At 39.4% G+C, this 14,790-nt stretch overlaps 1 protein-coding gene and 1 long non-coding RNA gene across 9 annotated transcripts in view; one reads left to right on the top strand and one right to left on the bottom strand.

Moving 5' to 3' along the window:
* Positions 1-13,646, top strand: part of NRG3 (neuregulin 3) — a 1,237,517-nt gene extending 1,223,871 nt beyond the window's left edge. For 2 of the 6 annotated variants that reach the window (XM_059882571.1, XM_059882572.1), the window contains exons 7-10: positions 1,088-1,221; positions 5,679-5,849; positions 11,274-11,345; positions 11,578-13,646. In XM_059882571.1, the coding sequence (XP_059738554.1) occupies positions 1,088-1,221; positions 5,679-5,849; positions 11,274-11,345; positions 11,578-12,085 (885 nt within the window). In that variant the 3' untranslated portion in view covers positions 12,086-13,646. The remainder of the gene's footprint in view (positions 1-1,087; positions 1,222-5,678; positions 5,850-11,273; positions 11,346-11,577) is intronic. The other 4 variants (XM_005226444.5, XM_059882573.1, XM_059882574.1 and 1 more) reach the window with 4 other exon arrangements.
* The window catches only part of LOC101908174 (uncharacterized), a 609,245-nt gene continuing 601,096 nt past the window's right edge, over positions 6,642-14,790 (bottom strand). The window contains exons 5-7 of one of the 3 annotated variants that reach the window (XR_009493272.1): positions 12,583-12,721; positions 10,307-10,433; positions 6,642-7,055 (exon numbers count right to left, since the gene is read on the bottom strand). This is a non-coding gene — a long non-coding RNA (uncharacterized lncRNA). The remainder of the gene's footprint in view (positions 7,056-10,306; positions 10,434-12,582; positions 12,722-14,790) is intronic. The other 2 variants (XR_009493271.1, XR_003033062.2) reach the window with 2 other exon arrangements.

Raw genomic sequence — 14,790 nt, forward strand, 5'->3', positions numbered from 1 at the left:
GTACCCCAGCAAGTTAGCAACAAATCTTATTTTTCTTGAATCTTTGCATTTAGGATGTACTCCTGAAATTTAACATGCCCTATCTGATTTTCCTCTCTGTACGTGAGTTCAGTTATGTACCTTTTCATATATGTATTCTGCAGATATATACTTTTTATGGGAAATTCTACATTTACAAGTGAATATCTGGATTTCAAAATCTCTTCTTTGGTTATTAGCATTCAAAAAATGTCATTTCTCAACATAGTTTCCATTGGAGCTTCCAGAAAAGAAACCTGCTATTCCTTGTTGCTTGTTCAAGTGCAAGTGCCCAGGGAATGTTAAACTTAACAACTGCTGCCTGGTTGAGATGCTAAGCAATATTTCTCTAGGGGCAAAGTTTTTCTTAATGTGCCATCACTATATGGTTTCCTCTAGACTACTGTGCCTTGTGATATCTCATCATCAAAGGTGAAACCAAGGGTTAATAACTATAAATAATGAACTGTTTGCACACGTCTCTTATTAGACATGGTAAGTACCTGATAACAAGATGAAAGGGAAACACTGGAGAGTGGTGGGCAGATACTCTAAATCATCTTTCATAATTCTCAGAATTATGAAAAACTTCTGTTGTGAACTTCACTCATTTAGTCAGCATTTATTGAATAAGCCAGCATTTATTGAATCCCTATTGTTAGTAATAGAACAACAAGTTAATTTTTTGATAAAATGTACATTGGATTAAAAAATCCTTTTATTAACTTAAATAATATTCTATATCAACTATAATAAAAATAATACTGGTGGTTTTGGCTTAAAGGCATGGTGTGCCATGGGTAAAAATTGAAATGAAAAGATAGGATTCTAATGTGGAAAACCCTGTTGAATGGACCTCATCTAATCACAAAGAGTTTTGGGAGCAAAAGGTTGAGAGCATTGTGAGAAATGGGATGAAAATGATGTCTTTATCATTCTCCTGATCAAGTGCCCAGTGGAAAAGTTACTGGTAAGTTCCAGTAACTTTTTGATACCCAGCTATAGTGTCAGAGGCCCTCCTCTCATAACGTTTCCTCCAGCTCAACTCTTTGCATGTGATTTCCCACAGTATTCAACGGCGGAAAGGCATCCTGTGACTGCATTGGAGAAAATGATGGAGTCAAGTTTTGCCGGCCCCCAGTCATTCCCAGAGGTCCCTTCTCCTGACAGAGGAAGCCAATCTGTCAAACACCACAGGTACAGGTAGCTAAATCGAGGTGGGAATGGGCATGTTGACACAGTGTGTAATGCTGGACAGCACACACCAAGGAACAGCAACGTTTTTCAGGAGAGGTGATCACTCTTGCTTCTCCTCTAGTTGCCCATGGAGTGGATGCTCAGGCGGCTCACAGCGGACAGAGAGACTAGTAGGCAGCAGTGCACCTAGAAGAAGCCTAAAGGGACTTATTAACAATACCCATCAAGGCTGCAGACACAGACCAGTGAATGAAACAATTGCTATCTGAAAAATCATTAAAAACATGGTTTTTCCTAGCCTGCCTTATCACTGCAGATTTAATGACTCATTCTTCCCTAGGCAGCTGATAGCACATGTTCCAGATCTTCACACGTAGTTCTCACGGGGGAAGAATCCTGCTAAATCTTCTCTTGGTTTAATATTAGATCTTCCATTATCAGTGGAGTGGGACTTTTTTTTTTTTTTTTTTTACATGCTGACCATAAAATTGGCTATTTGGGGAAGAAAGCCAAAAATAAAGTTATCTTATAAAAGTTTTCAATTTTATAGCATTCTGAAGCTGAGTACATTCTCAGCATCTGCTAGTCACATACTATGTTTATACATAAGGAATCTGGAACTCCAAAAATTGAAAGCTTTGTTCTAAGGTGCCAACAGTTGAGACCTGCTAGAATAGACATTATGTACATCCAAAAATACATTGTCAGTCTTTGTGGAAGTTGTCCAAAGATTTAAGCTTTCTTTTCTTAAAAGAAAGCTTAAGTACAGTGTTTTCTTAAAAGAAAGGAAGTACAGTGTTAAAAAAAAAATTTAAGAAAAGGAAGTCTTTTCTTAAAAGAAAGGAAGTACGGTGTTAAAAAAAATTCTTAAATTATAAAGAGAATAAATATTTTTTTAAATGGAAAAGGTAAAAAAAAAAAAAAAGTTGTTTGTTTCCAGCAATGAAAGAAAAATGTTGTTGACCCTTGGTTTTCACATATCTGGGCCACATTTTGGAAATGACTATGAGAGAAAAATGCATTGTTCAAGGAAGCTAACTTCTGTCCCACCTCTGAAGGAGTCCCCCCAAAAGAGTTTACTGATGCTGGCCACATTTACTATGGGATTTTCATGTCACTCTGGATACTAATCATTGGTACTCGATGGTGATTTTTATTCTTAAAATCTACATGAGTAGAGACTGAGATATTAAGGGTTTGCTAAGTTAAAAAAAAAAAGGGTTAAATATTTTCAACACAGGATGAAATATGTTTGGCCACTGCATAACTGCTTTAGCTACTGAGTACAACTTTTGGTTTATATCAGTAGGGGAATTTACAAATATTTCCCTATGAAAAGAGCATTTTAAGTTCACTGGACTTAATGGATGTTCTTCAATTAGGAAATTAGATACAAAATTATCAGCCTTTTAGAAGACATTTTTTTTTTCCAAAAGCATATTTCCCTCTGCAGATTGTAATCCATGTTAAAGAGGTATTTCATCCAGTCAAATAAAATAAAGTATAATATTAAGTATTATATTATGTCATACATGTGTTAAAGTTGATAGGATAAAGAATGACAGCTTCTAATGTATTTGACCTGCAGATAACCCTATCCCTATTTTTGTCTGTTGATACACCCCCTCCTAAATTTGGCTTCTACTATGGCTTCTGGGAATCACTCACAGGTCAAATAAGGAACTCTCTAAGAGACCTTCTTGTTTGTTTGCTTCAATGACACTGCAGTATTTGTTGGCATGCATTGTGTCCTGATAGACCGGCAAGGGTTGATTTATAAAGTGCTTTTAGAACTTTGTAAATTATAGTTCAATATATCATAGCTTTTGTTTTGTAAAACATGCAGCAGATTTAAACGTTTTTGTGATTGATAACCTAGTCACTGATTTATACATCCTGCAAACTGCTCCATGACTTCCTGAATGCCACTGGGTTTTAAAGCTTGAATAGTGGATTGATCAATAGGTATAGAACTGTTTTTTAAGATGGGTTACTAGTTCATACCCGTAGACTCTGTTGTTGTGCCATTTTGGCTAGCTATGAATAATTCATTTCTTTTGGTGTACTGCAAATCTGACTCATTTGGATAACTCATTTATGAAACAAAAGCTATTAATTCAAAGCCATTATTTCTCATGTTTAGTCCAACACCCCCCTCTTTACTTTAAAGAAGCAATCTATTATGTCATGTCATACTTAGTGCATTAATTTTGGCAATATAACTCATTTATAGCCAGGACATATATAGGTTTTTTAAGGTAAAAGAATTCCAGGGTTTTCAGTGATTAGTATGAGCCTTTGAGTTGTCATTTTGAGCAGAGGAGTTGGGGAACTCATTGTGTTGAGCACCTACCAAGTGCCAGATTTCCTACTAAACGCTACATATTTGAGCTCTTTAATCCCCACAGCAATACTATGAAAATACCTCGACACATGCACGATGTCTAGGCGTTCCCTTTTCTGCCCTGCCTGGTGCACTAACACGGGCAGCACCTTGTCTTGCCTTTGGACTTCTGTTGTCTCACTGCGGTGCACAGCCAAGTGAGGGAAGGGCAGGGCCAGTGAGGTGCTGGCACTCCTGCCCCTCCCTCCCTGCTTGGTGGCCTTGGCTACGGCCCTCCTCTGGGGGCCACAGCACCTGCCAGGTGGCCTCTTCTTACAACCATTTTCTCTCTTCAGTCAGGTAACTGCTCCTTCCCCCCGTCCTTTCAGTAACAAGGATGGTAACAGCCTCCCATTGTTACCAGCCCTTAAGTACAGTAGTGTCCTGTTGTGTGTTCTTCTTTTTTTCTCCCCTCAAACAGTGAACATACATTTCTAAACAGCAAATCTTCCCAAATGATCCAATTTCTGGTGCCATTTATTTCCCTCCAGGACTCTGACTTGTATAAATACTATTCCCAGTATCATGCTGCTAGTAACATACAGACCCAATGCGGCTAATTCTAGCATCCAAGCCCAAGTGCTCTGTGAACTTCACAATTGCCACCAGTGTATATAGAAACTGGAAGGCAGAGAAACGAATCGGTTATTATGCAGCTCCTTAAACTTGCTGGCTTGGTGACCCAGCTAGATGTCCCTTGTTACGCATTTTAGGATTCAACACATTAGAAATATTATGCTGAAGAATGAAATTGTAATAACCATGCTAGGTAAAATCTGGTATCTGCACAAACTCGGGAAGTTAGGGATAGGCTTGACAAATACGAAGTTCTAAAGTGTGGTCGCTTTCCCTAGCCAAACCCAGGAACGTGGCTACTAGCACTCATATGTCTGGTTTTCAAATCCTGACCCTAAATAACATAGGAGAGGTCTTGTATTTATTAAGTTGAAATAACAGTAATGTTGGTGGGGGGAAAAGTTACAGAACTCCATATAATGTAGTAATATGGGTAAAGTTCCTTTGGGGGAATGGTTCCTTTAGAACTTGATGGCATATTGAAATTTTGAAAATGTTTTTGCTCTGTGAATGGTTGTATTGCTATTTTCAAAGTTAAATGAGAATGTAACACAAACATTCTAAACTATCTTACAGGAATCTCAGGGAATGTTTATACAGGAACAGAGTTCTTACACTTCACGTGGTAGTAGGGAAAATTCAGTGGCGTGGAAAGAGGAATAGATATGGATGGAATTAGTAACGTGGCAAATTAGTAAGTGATTCCTGTAGAGAGTCTAGTTCTTTATTTACTATAATCTATGTAGGGATCTTACCCGAGGTTATATCCCATGTATGCTATTTGCCCCTTGATAGCATCTGATAACATATGGTTATTTGGCTGTTTGGATGTATAAATCAAATGAAATATATGATCAGACATTTATGAAAAGCAAACTCAAAGGGTTAATATGGGATTATATAAAGTCACGCATGACTCTTTTGAAAATTGTAAAACACTATATAATTTAAAGAATCTTTCATTCAATAAAAATGTTAGGAAAAGGAAACCTCAAAAGAAAAATAATTTAGGTTCTCAGGATTTATGAAAATTTGAGATTGTGGACTGGCAAAGTAAATAACATATATTTTAAGGAAACAACGGCAATTAAAATAAGACTTGTTTGTTCTACGACTAACACCATTGACATTTTCCCCTTAAGGCTTCTTGGGTTTAGTTCTTGTCACCATTTAATAACAAGACCACTTTTATTTCTATTAGAGGCCCTGCTGGAGCATGGATGATGAGGGAGGATGGGAATCAGGAGCTGGAACATTCTTTAAGCTCCAGACGGGAATGCCAGAAACAGAGGAACTGAACATCTCTTCTTCTTAGTCTGTCCAAAGATAAAATAGATTCAGCAACTTTCGAACCCTCCTAGCCAATATCCTGCAGGCATGGATGGAACCTGGTCTAGAACTCTGAAGATCTGGGGTGCAAATACAGTGCTTGAAGAATCTGAGCAGCCACCTGTGAGGAAATGGCTATGATCAATTTGTTTGTTGGTTTTCTTTCCACCATCAGGACCCTCTCCTCTTGCTGCAGTCCAGGGCAAAGGAGTGGTATGCTCCATAGGAATGCCTTCAGAAGGACACCCCCATCACCCCGAAGTAGGCTGGGTGGACTCGTGGGACCAGCATATCAGCAACTGGAGGAATCAAAGATCCCAGACCAGGATACAATACCTTGCCAAGGGTAGGTCTTAAGAGCAATGGAATTTAGGGCGGGTGAATGCTAGAGTTTTAAATGGAGTTTTTAATGTTCCTTGGGGTTTTATTCACTGATTCACTAATTGGCTATTTATGCTTGCTTCCATCTTTGTTCCACAAAAGAATAGATAAACTATAAAGAATAGATAAAATGGAAGTAGATATTTGGGAAATGTTAGATGGAAAAGAAATGTAACATTAAGAAGTATATAGATATCTAGACTATGTTTTAGTAAAGTTTCTAAAATAACTGGGAATATGTCTTTGACTTTAAAAACTAGGGATTTCTTAGGAGGACAAAAGTATTCCTTCATCCTTAGGTTTGGGGGGGGAAAAAAGGACTTAATTCTCTAATGACTATTGTGGAAAATACCATAAGCGGTTACCGGTAATACAGAAGTAGCATCTGCTCCATAGAGCATTCTTGAACGTGCCTCAGTCAATGCTGACAGCATATTGTCAAGGCACAACTAGCTGAACTCAGATCTCTAGTTTCACTCACAGTGCAGGGGTGGAAAACTGGGCTTGGGACTCAGTGGCTGCTGCCCATCCTCGCAGTGCAAAAAGTGCCCCTTCCTGTGAGTGGGCGTGGACCTGCATGGGCTCATAGAATGGTGAGTGGAGTGGAGAGTGAGTTTTAGACACCACTTACCTAACTGACTAAGCTATCCAACCAAAGATGGCACCCTTATCAAAACTGACAAGCTGGATTACTCCTTGTTTGAATTTGAGAAAGTTTTATCATTTAAGCTTATGTTTTCTAGTCTATACATTGAACAAAATAGTACGAGACTTCCTGAGGATTGTCAGGCAGATTAAAAAGAAATTACATGTGTCAAGAGCTTGTGCCTGACACATAGTAAGCAGAGAAGGGGTACTTGTATTTATTGCCATGGGAACAATTATGGTATTACTACTAATTTCAAGAGCAATGCAATCAGGGTTTACTTCAGAAAGTCTAAGAATCCATTCCTTCACTCAAGCCTGTTGCATCCAGTCTTCTTCTCTCTCTCTGAATAAGCCAGGCTACATTTCTTTGGTCTGGGTGATTTTTCTACCCAGTCTGTAGCAAGTTGAAAGTCAAAGCAGGTTTGAGGTCCCAGATCCTTAACTTTGTCTTTCCCTCTGGGCAGGATATACATGCAACAGTGCCGTGTCTGACAAATCTCGGCCACAGATTTCTGTAGGACGACTAGAAGATAAATAAAGAGCTTGTATCTCAATTTTGTAATTGTGAAGCAATTCCAATTGGACTGTAAAATATATCGGTACAGGTCTGGGGTGAGATTTACGCATTCAACATAATAGCTAAGTTGTCCAAAATACATAATACAAGTTTCAGGAAGCGGTTTGCATCTCTATTTGCCTCATGGCTGGAAAAGGGGCTTGCATTAGCCTATAGCTAATTATGTTTCATAATTATTTTTCTTCTTCAATCAGTAATAACGTCTGTTACTTAGGTATTCCCCCCAACCCTCTCCCCACTGCCCCAGGATGAATGTTAGAGTGAGAATGAGTGAGGTGAAATCAAGCTCAGAGATGTTGTGAGTGGACAGAGAACTCAGTCCATGCTTTCTTTCCTCTGCTGGGCACTACCACGGCTATCATTCCAAATGTACCTAAGAGGCTGCTCTGTGACAGGCATAGTGTTGAACCAAACATACACAAATCTCCAAGGGCCCAGAGATTTCCAGGGCATGTTCAGGCACTGTTTTGCTTTTTAACTCCTGGGGGACTTAACACTTATCCTGCCTGGTGGAGATTTTGTTTTGGTTCAACCGTCATTGGGTTTGGAATATTCTCTTCAATTGGCTGGCCACATGCATTTTCCAATGTGATACGCACCCAGTGTTGATAAATGATGACTCTAAGTCACTGTGTGCTCAGCACAATGAATCTCAAGGAGCAATCTCATTCTCAGTTCTTGAGAACGGCTATTTCCCACTCCTGGGGGACTGACCATCTCACCGGACTGGAAATGGAATTGGTAATAGAATTTCACAGCTAAAAGCCTTCTTCAAAGCTGGCCCTTGCCTGGAGGGGGAATGAATGAGTTTATAAGCGCCGTCAGCCATCTGCTGCTTGCTCCTGAAGCACATGGGCACTGTCTGCTACTTAGACTGCCCGTGTATATGATGTCTCTCCTTGGCACTAACTTCAGCCCAGCTTGAACCCAGTGTCTGACTTGGTGAAGCCTGAGGAGGGAGTCAGGTGGAAAGGAGCTTCTTCAAGAGCCTTTCCCCTGGTCAGTGGCTTGGTGTCGACTATGGCTAGTGGCTCACAAAGCTCTGAACTGCGTTATGTCAGGCAAATCAAACTGATGGATTCATATACTAAACGGAAAGAGCGAGAATCACAAGAGACTGCTTCCTTCAAAGTAGAAGGGATCTGAAACATACTCATCATCCATCTCACTTAAATAGCAACTTCACAAACTTATATTCAGTTATTCTTCAGGAAGTTTAGAGATGAATGCATGAAAGATAAAAGAATTTCAATGGTGAACCCAAAGATAAGATATCCCATATAAAAGAACCATTGAATACCAGCCTTTCTGACCCAATAAACCACGAAACCAGGAAAGGAACGTGAAGAAAAATCTCAGTCATGAATGGCAATGTATACATGTGGAATCTCTAATCGTATGGCTCCAGAGGGAAAATTAGATTCCTTCAATTTAGTCTGTTCATTCTAATGCCATATGCACCAAGAACTGGGTCCTAGAGTCCTCTGGGGAAACACATATTTCTTAGCCTGACCCTTGAATTCCTGGGAATCAAACGAAATGACTAATTGTTGAAATCTTCCCTCTTTAAAAGGAGGCTTTGTTTACATAGCTACAAAGGAAATGGCACGTGTGCTTACTTTGCTGAGGGATCATCGGAAGAAGGGCAATCCAAACTGGTACTTTACAGTCAATGAATGATGTGCTTATGGATAGAATGTGACAGTCATGGACTATGATGGAATGTAGAATTCTGACTATCTTCTAATCAAGAATCACATCTAGAAATTTAACTTAAGCTTCTGGAGAGTAGTGTCACCTCCTACTCAAAGCCCAGTGCTAGAACACTCGCAGCAACTCTAGGAAGAAAGGGAGGACCACCAGTGTGCCTCTACTGATTCATGCAGAGGCATCACTTCAGCGAGTCCTCAGAGCAGCCCCCAGGTCAGCATTACAACCTAACAGTTTTAATTAATGAGAGAATTAAAGTGAGGCTTCCGTGTTTGTCTAAGACTCCAGAGCATATAATGGTGGTGGAAACTGAAATCTTTTCTGATCCAAAACAAAGTCACATTTTGGAGAGTTCTAATAGTTTCAAGTACACCTTCATGTTAGGGCAGCATTTTAGATTTCAGTTGTTGCCAGCGTGTGACCCATACCTGGCTTGTGAGATGACGCAGAAGTCAACTGCAATTCCTTTCTCATCTATCAGCTGCTCTTTAGTCACTAAGTCATGTCCAACTCTTTGTGACCCCATGGACTGTAGCCTGCCAGGCTCCTCTGTCCATGGGATTTTCCATGCAAGAACACTGGAGTGGGTGGCCATTTCCTTCTCCAGAGTATCTTCCTGACTCAGGGATGGAACCCAGGTCTCCTGCATTGGCAGGAGGATTCTTTACCACTGAGCCACCCAGGGCAGCCCACAGGCATATTGGAAGACAGCTCCAAGTCTGGCTTGAATTGCCTTGGATTACTTCTTAGTCATGTCACATTGTGGACTTGTTAAAGCGTCGGTTGACTAAATCCTATAAGATATTTACACCTTTAGCCATTTTTACAAATATGTTCAGATCCAGGTATTAAGAATTGGCATCTGTCACCACTACTTTTCATCCTGTTAGGTTCTGCTCATGGATATACTCTGATGATATCCATATGAAAGATGATTTTATCCTAATAAAATTTCTTGGCCCTGTGCCATTGGTGAATTTGACAGCAGACATTCACTACCTTCATACACATTAATGGTGCTAAGAACAGAACACAGAAGCCTTAAAGTTGGCACCTTCCTTCTTGTTGAAATTGATTCATTGATCAGAAACTTTAGGTTCAGATTTTCAGTGATATAACACTAAGGAGAAAGGAGTAAGATCCCCTAGGGAATTTCCTTCTATGTGCCTAGTTTGTGCAGGTAAAGATTTTACATCCCAAAAAAGGCTGGGATGCACTTTGAGATGCCCGCTCATTTAAGGCCTTGATAGTAACAAAATAAAACAACATAGGTTTAACTGCTTTCTCTGCTGCTTTCCAAGAGTATAATTTGGAGCAAGTCATTTGGGTATTCCTTAGTCCAGTTTTTTCATCCATTATATGGTAATAATAATAAACCACAGAGTGTTATAAATCAATAAAGTAATTAGAGGTGAAAGTGCCTTTTGAAGGCTCTGTGTGAATGGTAGCTCTTGTTGTGTTAACTAGGATATTAAGAGACTGTTTACCTTGAAGATCTGGTCATGTAGTCCTGTGTCCATTCCATCAAAATGTATTGATTGCCAACTCCATGTTGGGCACAGTGAGAGAGGATGGAACTGCAACCTAAAGCCATTCCTCATCTTTTTATGCTGTCTGGCAGAAAGACAGAGCTCTAAATTTCTCCGATCTTGTCTTTACAATAAAGGCTTCTATTTAGTATGCAACACACTTCATTGCAATTATTCTTTCCGTGTATAAACATGATTTTTATTTACAATATAATGTAAGACAAGGGGAATGAGATTTATTATACTGAGGGTGAATATGTTTAGATTATGCTTAAATTTTAATTTAAGGTTAAGATTAAGTAAAAATAATTGAGAAATAGGATAAATACTACTGTTCATTTCTGTGAATCTACCATATCTCGGCTCCAATCTTTGGCTTTAGAGAGTTCAGAAGCAATGGATAATTCACCAGCTCTGAACAACCAAGAAGAGGGCCAGCTAGATTCTGGCATATTAAATGACTTGGAATGTCATGATGGCATTCTGGACAAGCCATGGTCACGCACCCATAAACTACCTTCCTTGGCTCCTGAAACCATGTGAGGAACATTACTAGCTTGATTGAGGCCCCATGGAACTTCCCGCATGTTCTTCTTGGGCAGACAGGGGAATTGTATGCCTCTCATCCCATCTTTTAGGCTCTATAAACTGGCAGGAAGGGGGTTCCTATAGAACAGAGTCCATTGGAAATTGGACTAAGTCAGTGTGAAGCAGAGAAACTTAGGACTGTAGTATTTTGATGCTGAAGAGTGGGCTTCCTGACTGCCTCCACCTAGGGTGGCCACAAGGAGTCTACTGGACTAAACCAGGGCTGAGAGGGTGGTCAGGTTGATGGAGTGGAGTAATGCCATTATGGGTTTCCTGTTTGTCACTATGGAAGGGCCACACTCTTACCTGCTCAACCCCCATTTACTTTGTATTCTAGGATAGAGGTCAGGAAGACTATACCCCACCTGCCTATACAGCTGTGGTGTGTTGAAAGATCCCTGGACTTAAAGTAAGAAGATCTGGGTTTGAGTCTCAATCTGTCACTTATTTTCTGTGTGACCTTGGGCAAGTCACTTCACCTATAGGAGCTTCAGTTTACTTCTCTGTTTAACTGGGAACATAGTATCCGTCTCATGGGGTTGCTGTGAGAAGTCAGTGAGATGATGCATGTGGAAAGTGCTTTGTTGACTGAATATTGTGGGGCAGGTAGCAGTGTATGTTACACTTTGTTTCTTTTTCAGGTACTCAGCCAATGGTTTAACAACCCAACAAAATGCATCAATAAATATGCAACTGCCTTCAAGAGAGACAAACTCCTATTTTAATAGTTTGGAGCAAAAGGACCTGATGGGATACTCATCCCCAAGGGCCAGTTCTGTGCCCATCATCCCTTCAGTGGGTCTAGAGGAAACCTGCATGCAAATGCCAGGGATTTCTGAAGTCAAAAGCATCAAAAGGTGCAAAAACTCCTACTCTGCTGATATTGTCAATGTGAGTATTCCAGTCAGCGATTGTCTTATAGCAGAACAACAAGAAGTGAAAATATTGCTAGAAACTGTCCAGGAGCAGATTCGAATTCTGACTGATGCCAGGCGGTCAGAAGACTACGAACTGGCCAGCGTAGAGACGGAGGACAGTGCGAGTGAAAACACAGCCTTTCTTCCCCTGAGTCCCACAGCCAAATCAGAACGAGAGGCACAATTTGTCTTAAGAAACGAAATACAAAGAGACCCTGCATTGACCAAGTGACTCGAGATGTAGAAATCTGTGCATTCTATGCTTTGCTCAACAGGAAAGAGAGGAGATTAAATACAAATTATTTATATGCATTAATTTAAGAGCATCTACTTAGAAGAAACCAAATAGTCTATCGCCCTCATATCATAGTGTTTTTTAACAAAATATTTTTTTAAAGGGAAAGAAATGTTTCAGGAGGGATAAAGCTTACAACTAAAGCTTTTGGGTAGAATTCTGAATACAATTTCAGTTAGTCCCAACACTGTCCTCTTTGGCTCTTAGTAGATGTGGGCAATTCAGACCCTCAGCCCCACAGTGCCAGTGGCCTCATAAAAAGTGCTGGCAATTACCCAGTTTCAAAGAGAAAAGATGTATGCTGAGGGCGGACGTGCCAGTGAGCAGGTGGCCCTTGCCATGTGGCTTGCCAATCCCAAACCCTAAATCTCTATCCACTCGACGGCCTCATCACAGGTTATGTCATGTCAACCAATGTAATGTTTTCTACTTACTTTTTGAAGAATGGCACAAAGACTCTGGAAGGAGAGGAATAGAAGATAGAGGGCATCACGGGGCACTCTTAGCCGCTCTTATGTGCCAGCTTCCTCCAAAATTTGAAGGCACAGAATCTCAGAGGGAGGTAGGAAATTACTATAGAAAAAGAGACAAAAACATCACAAATGTCGTGTCACTAAAATCATGCTACTAGAAATGTTTTTCTTTGAGATTGTTTAGGGGCTCCAAAGGAGCATTTCTCGGTGTGTGTGTGTGTGTGTGTGTGTGTGTGTGTGTGTGTGTACCTGCTCACTCGAGCACCGGTATGCCGTATGCACATATGTTCATTTTGCGTATGTGTGTGCATGTGTGTGTGTATTCAGCTTGCTAAAAATTTGTTCTGAAACATCAGGGAATCTAATATTCAGAAGAAAAAAAAAAATTCCCTCGTAGATCTGTTCACTTTAAATTTTTTCCATTAAGTAGAAAGTTCAGTTAGTAAATCAAGGTCACTTGCATGGTGGGGTCCTACAAAACTCTTGACAATGTCTAGACCATTTTCTGATGTGAATCTTTTTGAGAGGAACAACTATTGGCTCATTAATGATATCAGTATTACAAGGAAAGTTGGGGATGGGTACTTATCCTGAGTCATGCGTACTTAAATTATTTATACAAGCCAATGATCAAATTGATGGTTACCCTTTGCTTTCTCATCATCCTCATTACTATTTATTTTATAGAGAGTCTACCATGTGTGGACCGAGACATTGGCTTCTGTGGTTAATATGGAAAGAATAAATTGTTGAAGTCACAAAGCCCAGCCTATTCAGTTCAAAGGAAGTCCCCCAAAGAACAGTAAATTGTGCTGTATGTTCATTTGGAATAAAGCAATATTTTTACCACTGCTAAGGTGAACTGAAACTTCTCCTGAAGATTTGTCTGTTTTATTTACCCTTCTTTTCATGGGGCAATCAAGGAAATTAGTGTTCACATAACCAGTCTTTTTCCAATTATCGGTGGTGTTGAGTTGTTATGTTTACACTGTTTTAAATAAAAAGGCACAGTATTTGAAAGTACATAAAAGATTTCTTTTACTGAAGTTTGGGAAAACTTTGATTAAAATTTCTCTGTGGAAGATGCACATTCCCTTGAAAAGGAATGTAACTCTTTCTGAATCAAATATTGAAGATATACAATTCTTATTTAAGATTAAGCTGTTTCTCTGCAAATTGCTCTTTGAGAATATTCTTTGATAATAGACATAATGTCATACAGGGAAAATAAAGAACATTGTGTTCTTAACACTGTTTACTGGAAACTCAAGTCTCAAATGTTGAAAACATTTTGGTAGAAACACATTTTATATTTAACAAAATGCTTTGTGGTAGTCATTGTTTACTTTGAAAATAGAGGTAATACTGTTAGACTCAAAAGATTATTATACATTTTTAATATCTCAATTATCTAACTTCTCATTTAGAAGCATCATCTTTGGGGAAATTTTGAGAAAGATGGTCTTAATTAACAGGTATATTAAAACCCCATAATTTGCATACCCAATGTGTTATTATATTTAAATTTTTCACAATTATCAAACTCATTGGAAGTCTTCTCAAGTCTGTTGAAGTCAAGCTTGTCTTGGGTTTTTCACTAAAATGTTACCTGTTGCATATCTAAATGAATTCATACAGAATCTACCTAATTAGGAGGTTGTATGTTCTGTATGAAGTTAATATATCATTTACTCTAAGAAGATCAAAGGTTGTCAATCAAACTTAAGTCCTGATCTAACCCTTATTTAGTTAAAGTAGAACCATGTATTCTGTGATTATAAATAGCCTTGTGCGTTCTAAAGGGTATGAACATCAGGCATGTCCACCAGCAGCCCGATGTAAAGTTTAGAGATACAGTTATATCGAAATTGAGAGTGGAGACAGAAACCCTCCAGTAAGAGCAATTATTAAATGACCACTGAAGGTGACCATTATCTCCTTTTGGAATATTAAATTCTCCAATGAAAAGCTTTCAGACTCAAAAAGCACCTCTTTGGGCACCAGCAGACAAGTGCTGATAAGCATCAAGATTCTCAAAGCTGATCTAATGTGGCCAACATCTGGAGACGTCGGTACCCTGTCTTTCAAGCTCACATGCCTACACAGAAGTGTCTATTTCTACAAGACACTTTTGACTTTGCTTCATTTTCCCTGTATTTGTTATGAGGG

The sequence above is a fragment of the Bos taurus genome, chromosome 28 (assembly GCF_002263795.3).
Source record: "Bos taurus isolate L1 Dominette 01449 registration number 42190680 breed Hereford chromosome 28, ARS-UCD2.0, whole genome shotgun sequence".
Lineage (NCBI taxonomy): Eukaryota > Metazoa > Chordata > Mammalia > Artiodactyla > Bovidae > Bos > Bos taurus.